Below are 13,853 nucleotides of genomic sequence, written 5' to 3' on the forward strand. Positions count from 1 at the left end.
GTGTGTGTGTGTGTATGCGTACACGTGTACCGTATTGCACGTCTCTGAGCATACAACAGGCAGAAGTATGACGCGAGAAAAGGGTCTGGCTACGCGAGACTATAGCGACTAGTAGAAAGCTACCTAGAATGCAACCTGCAAATATATAATTATAAATACACAAGTAGGCAAATCCAAGAAGCAGGCGTTTGTTTTTAGTAATGCGTTCGTCGGCCAGTCACGATACACTCGTGTCCAGACGATAGTCCTCCTTCGTGCTGGGTTGTCACGTGTGCGAACATGTGGTTTCAAACGTGTTGCTGTTTTAGCTATTCTAAGAACTGAAAAGCATGTAAATTTAAACTCAACACACTTTGCACATTTACGAGATATATCAAACTCTTTCTTCACACTTAATTTAATTTAAATAAAGCTGCTATCTATCCAGACTTGAGTCTTCTAAATTTACATTACAACTGTGCATGTACATGTCTAAAAGTATTATGCCTAACATACATATTCGTTGGGTTTCTTCTCATTCTTAGAAGACATGCCAGACTCGTTATCTCTAGAAAAACATGGCAAACTCATAACTTTCCTGGTAGCTCATCTCACCACATTTCTTCTCGTAACTTACCTAGAAGACAAATCTGACGCTTCAGATATATTCTCGTACTGAAAAGACACAACAGATTGCTGGACATTTTCTTCACAACTACAGTAGACACATGCACATCAAGTTTAGCACATCAAGTTTAGAGCATTTTTATCTACAATAATTCTGTAGTGTCACCTGACTTCTTCACATACCTAGATGAAAGAGCAAATCGAAATGGTTTGCTCTCCTCTTTCTCAGTCTGGAATTTATTCAGAGCGACATCCAGCACATAATCGTTTCTGGCTTGTATGAGATCCCTTCGAACATCACGACCGCAGACTTGCAGTATCAGCCGTCTCAGCCTAGAACCGAAATCAAACTCCTGCATGGGTGTACCGGAGAAAATGAGCATAGAGATATCATGCAAAGGCGTAAAGCTGGGGATCGTGTATACTTCCGTCCTAAATTCTAAGTACTATGTATACATTGTACGACCCCTTCTTTTCCTATAATTAATTAAAGATGTGATCTCCTGATCTCTCTAGAGGATCTAAAGTTACTCCTGCCAAATGTTTTAGAAACGTTGATCTTGTTTGGTAATTACAAAGAAACGTGACGTAACTATTCGTTTATATATATATCTAGCTAGACACACGTTGTCTAAGCTAGAGTTGGTTAGTTGGTGACTATACACATGCATGTACATACTTTTTGTAGAATGAATGCCACGAAAGAGGAACTAATGCGAAAAGCCGTCGCTTTGCTGCTAATCTAAAAGCACATTTTGTAACCCTGAAACTGTGAATTTATATTGTCTAGTAAAAAAAATCACTTTATTTTTGTCAATATTTTGCAGCTGATTGGAGGCCATGCAAAGCCCGTGGCCTTAGTGGTTTCTACGTTTTGTATAATACATGTATATACTAATGAGTATGACATAATTTCAATATGTATACATAGAGCTGGTACGGAGACATAAAAGACACAATTGCAACGTTTACTTTGAACTTTTACTATCTCAAACCGACACATTTACGCGCTTTTCGTCCGAAATTTCGACGCTACCAGACTCAGTGTAAACACGAGAACCCCAGCAACGCCCCTGATATGTACGAGTGCGTATATGCATATGAATGCATGAATAAATACACGACTGTAGCGGTCTGAGCGAAAACATCAAAGACAACAAAAGATGAGACAAGCAAAGTACATCCAGTATACACACTAGAGTGTACACATGCAACAACTAAAGCATCTAATTACTAACTCATTAGGTACATTAAAATTAATCAATTGAAATCATACTTTGCCAGTATAAACTGCGTTTTTAGTGAATGTTGTAAGGCAGAGTGAGACGTGCAGCGGCATGAGTGTAGTAGTCTGCTGTAGTTAAACGTAACATTGAATTCCAGATGTGGCATGGATTCTATAGTTAGATCTCAGGTCAGCTCTATCTCGGTAATATGATTTAAATAAATTCTGGTTACTACGTGCAGTTGACAAACTTACCGACTGTCTGCGCTCAAAAAATCTCGCCAGTTCTCTCGTTCGTTGAACAGTGGGCCGCAAATCGAGCCGGGCCCTCGATCCGGAGTTTTGACGAGTAGAAAAACGCCTTGCGGACTCACAGCAAACAACTGATACTCGTATTTGTTTTCGTGCGGCCACACGGCCATTCCTCTCTTCTCGTAGATAATGTTACTTTGTTGCTTTGTTGAGCAGCTTGCTCCAGGAGTGAAAGGTTTATCAGCCATTTTGCTGTCTGAGTGACACTTCACGCCACCGAAGACTGCGCGAGTTAAGTTAACTAGAGGTGTAGATATCTATGACTGGTGTAGTGCTGTACTGTCCTAACAAATGCGAATTCAACTGTGTTCCCTCTTCTCTATCACTGTGAGTATTGTGACGGTTCGCAAACTACACGTGCACTCAACTAGACGCTGTAAGTGTTCTAATACACATGCAGTCTCTCGATGCTGCGTTGCATTTACATGTTAGTTACAATTTCACACCGAACTGGTGTCCAATTGCAACTAGGAAAACACTCCAGGTGTTTTAGAAGCACTTCGAATTCGTACTGTACGGCAAGAGTGACCAGCGACGCATGCAAGCTGACAGTTTCGTAGATAAAAAAATATATGTATAATCATTACGCTAGCAACCAACTGACTGTGTGCAATATACTAATTAGTATTTCCTAGTGTATATGTTTCTGTTGAACAGCTAGGACCGCACAGTCAGATCAAGTCTCGCGTAGCCAGCTAAAAGGGAGAGGGGTCTACGCAATGAGTCTGTACGCGAAAACAAATTTGAGGCGTCTGTGGTAATGTAGTTACGAAACACCTGTATGACTAGGCAAGCTGCAGTGGCGGGTTACGAAAGTGAAGACGTGACCACTGAGAACTAAGTTAACTAACCTAAAAGAGAGGCCCAAAAAGATGAACAGGCGCTGAAGCAGCTGAAAGTTGTAAAGACTAGTCTACACTACAAGTCCCTTTGATGCAAACGCCAACGAGAGCGATAGCTTTAGTTCTACTTCTAGATTCTAGACCTAAAGCAGTGACATTTGTGCACAAATGTCAGAAGCCGAAAAAAAGGAAACGAGACCGACAGCATCGATTGACAAGAAAACGATCGATAAACCCTGAATTGTGACATAATTAATTAAAAGAGCTCTGAATCCAAAGCAGAAAACTACGTGCCTAGAGTAGTCTAGACAGACCTCTAGTGACGATCGAGAGCTGTGACACTTTCTAACAGCGTTGAGAAACCAAACATCAAGACGCGTCATACGTACTAAAGGCAGAAAGAGAACTCTGGTGTCAGTGAAACACCCTCTAGTAAATGAATAAGTTGCAAAACCAAGCACATGTACAGCGACTGTTGTATAGCTACGTAACTTAGAGAAACTGACTTAGAATATCTCAGAAACTGACTTAGGATATCTCATGACTGCATGATTTGTATCCTATACTTTCTTAGCAGTCATGCAAATCCATAAGTCTGTGGCAAAAATTCGATGGGTCTAGTTTCAATATAGGATCAATGTTCATGCGCGAATAATGCCCAGTTAATAGAGAATGCTCTGTATGCTGCCATCAGTTACAAGTCTTGAAGACCAGTTTATAGTACTGACAAGAGTGTATGTATTTCATTTCTAAATCTTGATTCGTCTTATTCATCGAAGTAAAGCGCTGTCGCACCAGCGACGAAAAACTGGAAAGAATCTGTTCACCGTGTAGAGACGTTAGTCGTATACCATGCACGTAGTCCAAGTGTGGTACCAGTAGTCTAACTTGTTTAGAGATCTGCTACAGTACTCAGTTGACAGCAGATTGCCGATCAGCTTAGTTATCAAAGGAGACCGCGTCCTACAGTATACATGTACATTTATTACATGTACTATACATGTACATTTATTACATGTACACCAAACGTGTTCCATCATGTACTCTTTCGTGATTAGTGACCTATACCTTGTAAGCTAGAAAGTAAACAAAAACATTAAGCAATACCTATTATATATGTATTCAATATGTAAAATCAGCCTTAATGCTGTAAGAAACAGAGCAATAACCCACAGTTACACTAAATAACAAATCACTTTCTGATCCTATATGAATGGTACGTTGCTTCAATAAACAAGGATTATATAATGGTCTAGACAGTCAAGTCTAAAACAACTGGTGATGGTATACCAACGTCAATCAAGGGCATCACACATCCTAGGGGAGATCATCTCCAAGTCTACCAAGTATTCAAACACCGAAAATGACAGTGATGTCAGATTAGAGCCACTTGTACTCACAAACGCTAAAGTTTCCTTGAGCCACCAACGAAGCATCCTGTCTGAAATACTCCCCACATAACGATAGTTGTGAGAGCTGGCTACACTACTTGTCGAAGAATGTCTAGGTTTATTGTCACCAAAGTTTGCAACTTCATGTGTTTTCACAGTTGCCAGCAAGCCATCACTAGGCATATTAGGAATATGACTCAAGTCCAACTTTTCACAGCTATCATCACACGAGGCTTTGTCACACATTTCTAATGAGTCCAATCTGACTGTTTTCTCTGGCTTATCACTCTTCTCTACTCCATCATTGCTGGTGTCACATAAATCTGGCCCTCTTTCCAAACCACAAACAGGACGAGATAATGGTAACACCCATTCATCCTCAAATGCCTGAGATCGGAAACAAGTCAGAAAGTGCTCTGATTTCCACTTGAGTAGGGCATGAACATCAAACATTTCATCATCAGTCAGTGGTCTATGACCAACCTTTTTCATGTAATTGCGAATGTGCCTTAACTTTTGCATGTATTCCTCTGTGAAAGGATCATCTCCAAGCTTTACACAATTTTCTAAGAGGATTTCAGGATTGATCAAGTTGAAGTCACCTCCATTGTGTGCTAGACTCAAGAGATACTCTATGTGCTGACCATACTCCCAGAGTTCTACAAGACGTGGGCTAACAGACCTACAACGTGTCAGTTCACTAAGGAACAGTCCTATGAGAATCCAGTATGACTCATTTATCTCTACCTTCATTGCATTGTTCATAGTCTCAACATATAGCAGGACACGACTTTTATACCAGTCCCACACATTCCTTATTTCGCTGCTAGGACTCATAATTCCAAGTCTGCATGCAGCCTTCTCCACCGCCTCTGCACTAGTTCGAATATCAGACAGGTGACTGCGTAAACAGTCCTTCCTTAGATGCATAACCTTCATGTAGATACCCATGAAAAATTGATACGAAAAATGAGCAACAACAGATGCAGGACTATCATCTACAACACAGCATAGACAAAATGACTACAAGTCAAATACGCTGTGCTAAAAATGCAGAGATTGAAACATTGTAATAGTGACTTCAGTCACCCTCCGTAAAAATAACAATAAACTTATCTACATTGATTAAATTGCTATTCGAACAAGCGATGCATTACAAATGTGAAAATTGGGCAAAACATAAACTGAACTGGAGACCTCAAACAACACAAAGCCATAAAAAGCTACAATTCTAATACACAAACTGGTATTAGCACCAAAGCCTAGCACTTTAATTTAATTAATTAGCTAGGTATTGGCAGCTTATAACAAGAAACACAACAGACCATAAGTGTAGAAACATAAGAGATGACGGGCTCTATCCCCCTCTATATTTGCCAGCCCATGACGTCACTAACAGTAGTCTCAAAGAATTTAGCCATTTGAAAGACAGTTTGAAATGATACCAGAGATTCAGCATTCCAAAGTTGAACTGCTTCCTAGTAATCCTACATCCTGCAGACTGTTCATTAGTCTGTAATACACGTCTTGTTTTGATCACTGAAAGCCATCGAGCTTCCAACCATCTCCAAAATTTTTCATGTTTATAGGATGATAAAATTAACCATAGTGTGTGCGTGCATACGTACATCGAACATGTACAGTAGCTACAAGTGGCAATAATTATGTGTACATTGGTGTGAAACTGAGCATGCAAAGATGCTTCCTGGCTATTGTGTGTGTGTGTGTGTGTGTGTGTGTGTGTGTGTGTGTGTGTGCATGTGTGTGTGTGTGTGTGTGTGTGTGTGTGTGTGTGTGTGTGTGTGTGTGTGCATGTGTGTGTGTGTGTGTGTGTGTGTGTGTGTGTGTGTGTGTATGTGTGTGTGCATGTGCGTGTGTGTGCATGTGTGTGTGTGTGTGTGTGTGTGTGTGTGTGTGTGTGTGTGTGTGTCTGTGTGTGTGTGTCTGTGTGTCTGTGTGTGCATGTGCGTGTGCGAGAGTGCATACACGTGCTCCCATGCATGCATTAAGTTATATTATAAATTGTGTCTAAACACAAGATGCATAAAATATTTGAAATGTCAATAAAACCAAATTACCACATACCGCTGCCACAGTGTGCCTCATCATAGGCAGCTGGATCTCCACCGCTAATCTCTAGTTCTTCTCTTGCCAACTTGCAGAAATTTTGTAGCACACGTTTGTTCCCTTCAAAATCAGCCAGATACATCAAATCGTCACCCTATAAACACACCACACAACTGAAAATACCAGATTCCATCATTACAAGTCAAAATCATCTAGGATTACCAAGTCATCAAATCCAATACTCATCCAGAGCTGTTTCTGTAATTCTGTAGGAACCGATGGTATACGTGTACGCACACCCCGAAACGTCACAGATTCAGATTTCTCGTGCTCTTCACCAACTGAGAATTCATGCAGTAACACATAAGTCCATTAAATTATTTTAAATCAGTGTCACGTGACTCTGACCAGTAACATATTGGTATGTGGTATCTTGACCGTCCGAATCGAGAAGATGGGAAACTCTACTGTTCGCTAACTCTAGGAATTTCCTGTACCCCTTCCAACATACCTTTTTACAACAAACCTGTAAAAAAGTTGATCAAATAAAAGCATGCAGTTGAGTTAATTGAAATCAGTGGCGTCGCAGGAAGGACTCATCTGATAATTCTAATAGATAGATAATTAAAGGTCCACCCAAGCTCTACATATTGAGCGACGCCACTGACTGAAAGAGAGAGAGGATTACCACAACGTCAGCAACGTTGGCGTCGTGTCCAGCCATGGCAGAAACAGAAAACTGGAAAAGCGTTACTAAAACCGTGATGTCTTATCCGGGTCTCGGCTTCGCACACACCCACCTGCCACGTGAAAAAGAATGTGATTTGTACATAATCATGACTACAGTACTGTCCCTAAATACATCAACAGAATTCCAACAACATCTAGGTAAATGCTCGTTTTATCATGTACACAGTTAATTAATACAAAAAATGAAACACCAACTTGTTGCAAACTAATTAAAATAAGATCCTACAAATATGCAAAATTCAAGCTAAACTGGTTTCTGCAGCTTGCTACAGATTTTGTCTCTCACATTTCTTTCTTCTGTTTGAATGTGAAGAGCACTACAAAGTTTCAAAATCTCGTCCCTATCATAATAGTCGAGAACACTTACAACCAAAACAGGTAGAAGAGAATCATCGTCCTTCAGTTGTGACAATATTCTGACCAAATGAGTCAACAAGACTGCACTGGGAAGGTCGTGACCATACCGGTGTCTCCACTTCCGAAACTTCTCTTCAGACTGCTCTCGTAAATGCTTCAACCTCTTTAACTGTGAATCTGCCCACAGAATGTCCTCGTCCTTCTCCTCGACAGCCGACTGTAACAAACACTTAATTGATTCATCTTTTGTTTCAGTAAGAGACGAGCAGAGCTCAGATTTCTCCTGATGTAAAGTTGTGAGTGCCTTTTCATGGTGAACAAGCCACAACGAGAGACGAGAGTGGAAAGACTTTGCCTCCGACGCTGAATGAATCGATTCCAGCATATCATTCAGTTTCCTTACACTATTCATTGATTCCAATTTCACTATTGCAAAATCAGATGTATCCGCTAATTCCACGTGTGAAGGGTATTCATCGGCATCATCGCCGTGCTTGCTGCTTGTCACAGGATCAGAAAGTGTAGACACATCCTCGCCAGTTGCTTCTCCATATGCTGCCCTTTCGGGCACTATTTTGGGAGGCTCCACAACTTGATCCTTCTCACACTCAGAGACAATGTTTTTCTGCCTATCACTACATCTATCACCTTTATGCTCTAATGCAGCATCACTTGTGGTTTTGCTCATTGTTTTCTCCTCTCGTACCTGTTTCTGTAATGCCTCGCTGTCTCTCATTGCTCTCATTGCTTCCACAGCTTCTACACCAAGCCCACTGTCAAGACTCTTCAGTTGCTGCCAAGGACTTTCGATGCCCACAGTAAATGCTTCTGGTTTGAAGTGCCTCAGAAAGTGCTCACACTGCCAAACAGACTTTTCGTGTACAAATGCTATTTCCGCATCAGTGAGAGACCGAAAAATAGCAAACTGCATCTTTTCACGCACGTCATCCAATGTAGACAAATATTCCTCCGACATGCATTCTCGACCCATCTTATCAGTAATACTTAGATAAGTATCTGCTGCTTTGGGAGGAATCGGATTACCAAGAAAAGAAGCTCCAACAACTGCCTGTAGATTCTGAACGTGATACCACAGCTGAATCAAACGCCATGGCACTTGGTCACTCATCTCGGATGTAACCAAGCCACCCAGATGGTCAAAATCGCTTCTGATTTCTTCTCGATCGTAGTGCCGATTGCCTGTCTCAGTGTATTTTATAATCTTCTGACGCAGTGCACTCCACAAAATGCGTGCACTCGAGCCGCTCTTGAGTATGCCCAATCGCCCGACAGCCCTCTCGACACACGCCATACTATTCTGAATATCAGAAGCAACAGTCTCCAACATGTGAGACACTGTATGCATCGTGAGGAGCTCGACTCGAAGATATAAATGATATGCAAAGTAAACAGTCAGTATTCCTTTATCATCTAAAAATAGACACTTTTGTACCAACTTTGTATAACGACGTATAAAACATCGTCTCACATATATCTTCTAAAGGTAGAGACTCGGTAACATCACCTTTAGTGATTATCAGCTGGTCGGCAGCGACTTCACAAAAAGCAAGCAGAGTAGGTTGATTGGCTTCATACTCATGAAGCAGCATGCAGTTACCATCTTCCTGTAAGAAATAATAAAAAAGCACATCAACAGTCGCAGATCTAGACAGACAAACACTGTCTTTGAGACCAAGCAATACTACTGTAAATCAATAAATTTTTGTAAGCTATTTAATTTTGTATATTTTGTAAATTGCAAAAAAATTAATCACTTACTAACTTTTGTAGCCCAATCCATGCACATTTTGTAGCCTAAATATCCATGCAGATGCGTCTTCATTCTTTCGGTTGGGCAGAAACAGCTTTGTCACCTCAGGACAGTGACCTGTCATTGAATTGGCTTTTGCAGGCCAAGAAATCAGAGACATTGAGAATAAAGTAGGTACGTCAGTACGTACCTACCCAGATGCTGCTTAAGCTTCGTCACTTCCATGCGCATGTTCAGATGCATGAGGAAAGTTTACATTTAGTTCTTACAAAATAGAGTTTGCAATAGTTTACGAAATCTTTTAATTACAAAATTTTATTGATTTACAGTAATATTTTTATTCATTCTGTCTGACAGTGAAACCGATTGCCACATTCTGTGGCACTGCTGAGCCTCCGAAACTAAAGAGCCAGCCACTAGGGTTACAAACTTATAAGACATCATCAGGTGTCTAGGAGACCACACCAACTAAAATGGAAGACACAAGCCACCCAGGTTGCACTCGAGCAGCACCCATGCCAGCCACACTATTGCTTTTGTACTTTCTATTCACCCTATAAATCTGCCCGCCACCCTCTGACCATCCACCCATCCACCCACCCATTTGTTTACACATTTATTTACTGCTATATCGCCTCCAATCAGAACACACAACGAACCACCACATTTATGCACACAGTGACAGATGCCTTTCAAGCACACTGACGTCTGTAAATTCCTATTTTTGTGTCACAACACAGTAATTTCTGCCTGTCTCTCAGTCAACTCAACCTGTACTGGTCGAGTGTCTCTTCTGGCGCATATTCTTGACATACCGTTTCTTCAAAACCCATCAAGTACATGATGGTGGTAGCAAGCGTACTCTCAATAGCAGCAACAGCAAAGTCGGGCTCGTCTAGAAGCCAAAGACAGCAAATGTAATGCAGAGAAGAATTACAACCAAAAACGTAAAAAAATTAATTAAAGACGCACGTTTGTTGATAACGCGCAAGTAGTCTTCTCCGTTTGAGTCCAGCAGTTTGCAGATAGCGTAGTGAACTATCTTGATGAATGCCATATACTGTGATATGTGAACAGACGACTTGAGAGCACTCTGCAGAAACATCATGACCAAATACTACTTATTATAGTAACTGTTAATATCCTAGGTATATAATATGCGCATGCAACATACCAATGTCTCCTTCAGAACTGCTTGACGAGAGTCCATACCTACAGTCTAGTGAGGTAGCTTGATCGCGATTAGTTATTAGGACTATTTTGATACCTTGTCTACAAACGATAAACACTATGGCGATGGAAAGTACCTAGACAACTTCAGCTGTCGTCGCCTAGTCAGCTAGGTACGTTAGGCCACGATCTTACTGCATCGTGCAAAAATACAAAGTGATAAACTACGCATGCGCATACAAAGAACTGGCATAATTTGAAACGAGCGAAGCGAGCGAGTTTAGCGTGTAACCCACGCCTTGTCCGTTTGACTGTTTGTGGTCGTCTGTAATTGTTAATTAACAATAAGTGTTTGAAACTGTTGTGTTGTGACGTCATCCCAAAGCGTCCCAGAAATGGAACGGCAAAAATTTTGACGAAAATAACACGTGATCAAATTTAACAAACGGACGTAAATTCTCTCATTGCTGCATTTACATCAGATTTAGTGCACTCTTAGAAATTTGAAGTAAGAGGTGCTAGATAACTAGTGTCTGCATGTGTACACAGAGATGTTAGCCTCGTACGAGACCCTCTAGCTCTCCCGCCGTCGTTCTCCGCCGTCGTTCTCCGCCCTCACCCCACTCCGTTCTCCTCCCCCGCTCCGTTCTCCTCCCCCGCTCCGTTCTCCTCCCCCGCTCCGTTCTCCTCCCCCGCTCCGTTCTCCTCCCCCGCTCCGTTCTCCTCCCCCGCTCCGTTCTCCTCCCCCGCTCCGTTCTCCTCCCCCGCTCCGTTCTCCTCCCCCGCTCCGTTCTCCTCCCCCGCTCCGTTCTCCTCCCCCGCTCCGTTCTCCTCCCCCGCTCCGTTCTCCTCCCCCGCTCCGTTCTCCTCCCCCCGCTCCGTTCTCCTCCCCCCGCTCCGTTCTCCTCCCCCCGCTCCGTTCTCTTCCCCCGCTCCGTTCTCTTCCCCCGCTCCGTTCTCTTCCCCCGCTCCGTTCTCCTCCCCCGCTCCCGCTCCGTTCTCCTCCCCCGCTCCCGCTCCCTCCCCCGCTCCCGCTCCTTCCCCCGCTCCCGCTTCCTCCCCCGCTCCCGCTTCCTCCCCCGCTCCCGCTCCCTCCGGTGTCGTGTTATACGGGAACCGGGCACGACGGCGCGAGAGGGTCTGGTACGAGGTTACAGGAATGTCATTTTGTTGTTGGACGGATGAAAACGATCCTTCTGCTGTCGCTGATGTGCCGTGCGCAGGAATGGCAGCAGCTCTCGGTGCCTTTTAATTAATATTAATGTCTTTGCATTCTGATACCGATAGCTACAAGTGCAAATCTTTCCCCTGAAAGTCATCTCTAGAGCTGAATAGTGTGACTGTCATGAGAGCAGCAGAAAAGATTGTTCTTAATTTTGGTACACATAACAACTCCTTCAAACCTTCTCTAGCTAGTTTACACAAATATCGGAGTAACGTCTGCCAGAGAACTCTTGAAGTCTCTTCAGAGCCCGATGTTCGGTTTGCTGCTTTCTTCTATGTGGTAAACTGTCTCCAATTAACTCTGTAGCCTTTCATTCCAAAATTTTCCAAACTGCAGCATGTGCATCACTTTCTTTCTCTCACAAAGATGACAGAGCAGTCGCCGCAAATATACTCTGGCTTCCACTGCATTAGTGGTTTTTTCTGCAAGGCCTTACTGAGAACATGAACTATATACATGTAGTGTGAAACGTTCCGCTGTCATTACGTAAAATAAAATTTTAAGTTTTCGAACTCTTGCTGCAGCTATAGATCGGTCACATGACCCTGCTCTCTAGATACGAGTCTACCGTACCCCTTCAAAAAGTGGTACGCTGGGATCGTCGGCGCCGTACTTGCCGTACCGTCTCCACCGTCCTTCATCGATAGTATCATACTGAATGTCTACCGCACGAAATATAGAACAATTTTGTTATTCTCTGTGGGTCTTGCTCCTTTACGAAATATACGCGACACACACAAAAATTGTTGTAAGAGTTGGTTGAAGTTTTTGCATGTGTTTGTAGACGGTATAAGAAACCGACCGAACCTGAAATTGTTAGTTGGCTGATACATGACTTCTAGACTATAGTTAGTAAGCCGAGACGCCAAACCGTAGTTTATAGATATAGTAACTGCGACACAAACAGCACGATCACAAATGATTGCAATTGGCTGCTATCGGGTATGTAAACATATATATATATACGTATATATGTATATACGCGTGATGGTACCGGCCATTAATATCCACAACCAGTTATACCGGCATTTTTTGAGATGGCTGCAAAATCTTCAGAGACGTACTCTGTGGCTATTTATGACGACATAGGAGAAGCGCTGTGGTCCACGAGGGGTGAAAGCAGAATGGCATATCGACTGTTAGCCACAATGCCTCAAGGAGTGCGCTTAATCGTGAAAAACCTATCTGAACCGTCGGAATCAGATTCGAGCGTAGCCCTCGACGAAAGAGAAATGTGGCACGAATATTTGCAACCCAAGAGTCCGTACGGTTTTCCAATCTACAAGATACTCTGCGCGTTGCACTGAATTAATTAATTACTTTAGCAATTGCATGTTTCGTTTAGTATCGCGGTAGAACGCGTAAGTTTAGGTAACGCACGCTAAGTAGATTGGACGAGTTTGCTACACAAATTAACTTGTTTTTGCATGAAAAGTCTAGTTGGTGACTTGGTTACATCATGAAGTATCTATAAACTAGGTAGCTGCACACCTTACTCAACACATCAATTGTTGTTCCTATCTAGATTGCGGGGGCTAGTGAAAGACGTATGCGGTCGTGAAGTAAGAAAAGAGCTCTTAGTGGCAAGAAACGACTTCGTGCTCGAGGTTGCCGAGTATCGAAAACCGTATGAACCTACTGCTTCTCCTGATGAAACGGTTAGCACAATCAAGAAGAAAAGCTCTGGCGCCAGTAAACAAACTGGGTCCGCCACTGAGTGTTCATCTAGATGACAACGCCGGTTCAATTCTACCGGGTAGTTGATTTTCTGTTGCGGCTCTAGTCTAGATTGTGTTGTGGTATAGACATGTTTCGTCGTCACCAAACCAACAATATGTTACCGCGGTGTATATCTATCGTTATCTATATATTCTAACTAGCGTTCTCTCTTGTGTTCGAGACCTTTTTACGTACAAATCCTCTATGCATGCAGTTTTGCCGTCGAGTTCACAATACCTAAATCTGCGGCGTACTGATTCGAGTTCTAAACACATTTTGCCTTTGCTTCGTCCGTCATTGAGAACGTTTCTAGCTGTCAGATGCTGATGGAATTTATTTATTCTGAATGACAAAGAACACCGAATCCTGTACCCTAGCCGCTATCAATAATTATGCATCAAATAAAAATGATGAAAGT

At 42.4% G+C, this 13,853-nt stretch overlaps 4 protein-coding genes across 4 annotated transcripts; 1 reads left to right on the plus strand and 3 right to left on the minus strand.

Moving 5' to 3' along the window:
- Nucleotides 1–410: 410 nt before the first annotated feature.
- LOC134196137 (uncharacterized) lies at nucleotides 411–2,342 on the minus strand. The gene is made up of 4 exons (XM_062665207.1): nucleotides 2,087–2,342; nucleotides 790–939; nucleotides 617–694; nucleotides 411–547 (listed from the first exon to the last, which is right to left on the minus strand). Exons 1-4 carry the CDS (start codon nucleotides 2,329–2,331, stop codon nucleotides 487–489), a joined length of 534 nt encoding a protein of 177 aa, XP_062521191.1. The 5' UTR covers nucleotides 2,332–2,342; the 3' UTR covers nucleotides 411–486.
- A 1,682-nt stretch (nucleotides 2,343–4,024) lies between these two features.
- LOC134196612 (uncharacterized) lies at nucleotides 4,025–7,221 on the minus strand. Its single transcript, XM_062665803.1, has 5 exons — nucleotides 7,132–7,221; nucleotides 6,852–6,969; nucleotides 6,666–6,784; nucleotides 6,462–6,597; nucleotides 4,025–5,374 (listed from the first exon to the last, which is right to left on the minus strand). Exons 1-5 carry the CDS (start codon nucleotides 7,165–7,167, stop codon nucleotides 4,281–4,283), a joined length of 1,503 nt encoding a protein of 500 aa, XP_062521787.1. The 5' UTR covers nucleotides 7,168–7,221; the 3' UTR covers nucleotides 4,025–4,280.
- A 23-nt stretch (nucleotides 7,222–7,244) lies between these two features.
- Nucleotides 7,245–11,086, minus strand: LOC134196735 (uncharacterized). Its single transcript, XM_062665954.1, has 5 exons — nucleotides 10,496–11,086; nucleotides 10,294–10,414; nucleotides 10,137–10,216; nucleotides 9,040–9,175; nucleotides 7,245–8,981 (listed from the first exon to the last, which is right to left on the minus strand). The coding sequence occupies exons 1-5, from the start codon at nucleotides 10,529–10,531 to the stop codon at nucleotides 7,438–7,440; spliced, it is 1,917 nt and encodes a 638-aa protein (XP_062521938.1). The 5' UTR covers nucleotides 10,532–11,086; the 3' UTR covers nucleotides 7,245–7,437.
- A 1,660-nt stretch (nucleotides 11,087–12,746) lies between these two features.
- Nucleotides 12,747–13,677, plus strand: LOC134196775 (uncharacterized). Its single transcript, XM_062665993.1, has 2 exons — nucleotides 12,747–12,980; nucleotides 13,242–13,677. Exons 1-2 carry the CDS (start codon nucleotides 12,754–12,756, stop codon nucleotides 13,447–13,449), a joined length of 435 nt encoding a protein of 144 aa, XP_062521977.1. The 5' UTR covers nucleotides 12,747–12,753; the 3' UTR covers nucleotides 13,450–13,677.
- Nucleotides 13,678–13,853: the final 176 nt, after the last annotated feature.

This window comes from Corticium candelabrum, chromosome 21 (assembly GCF_963422355.1).
Source record: "Corticium candelabrum chromosome 21, ooCorCand1.1, whole genome shotgun sequence".
NCBI classification, from domain to species: Eukaryota; Metazoa; Porifera; class Homoscleromorpha; order Homosclerophorida; family Plakinidae; genus Corticium; species Corticium candelabrum.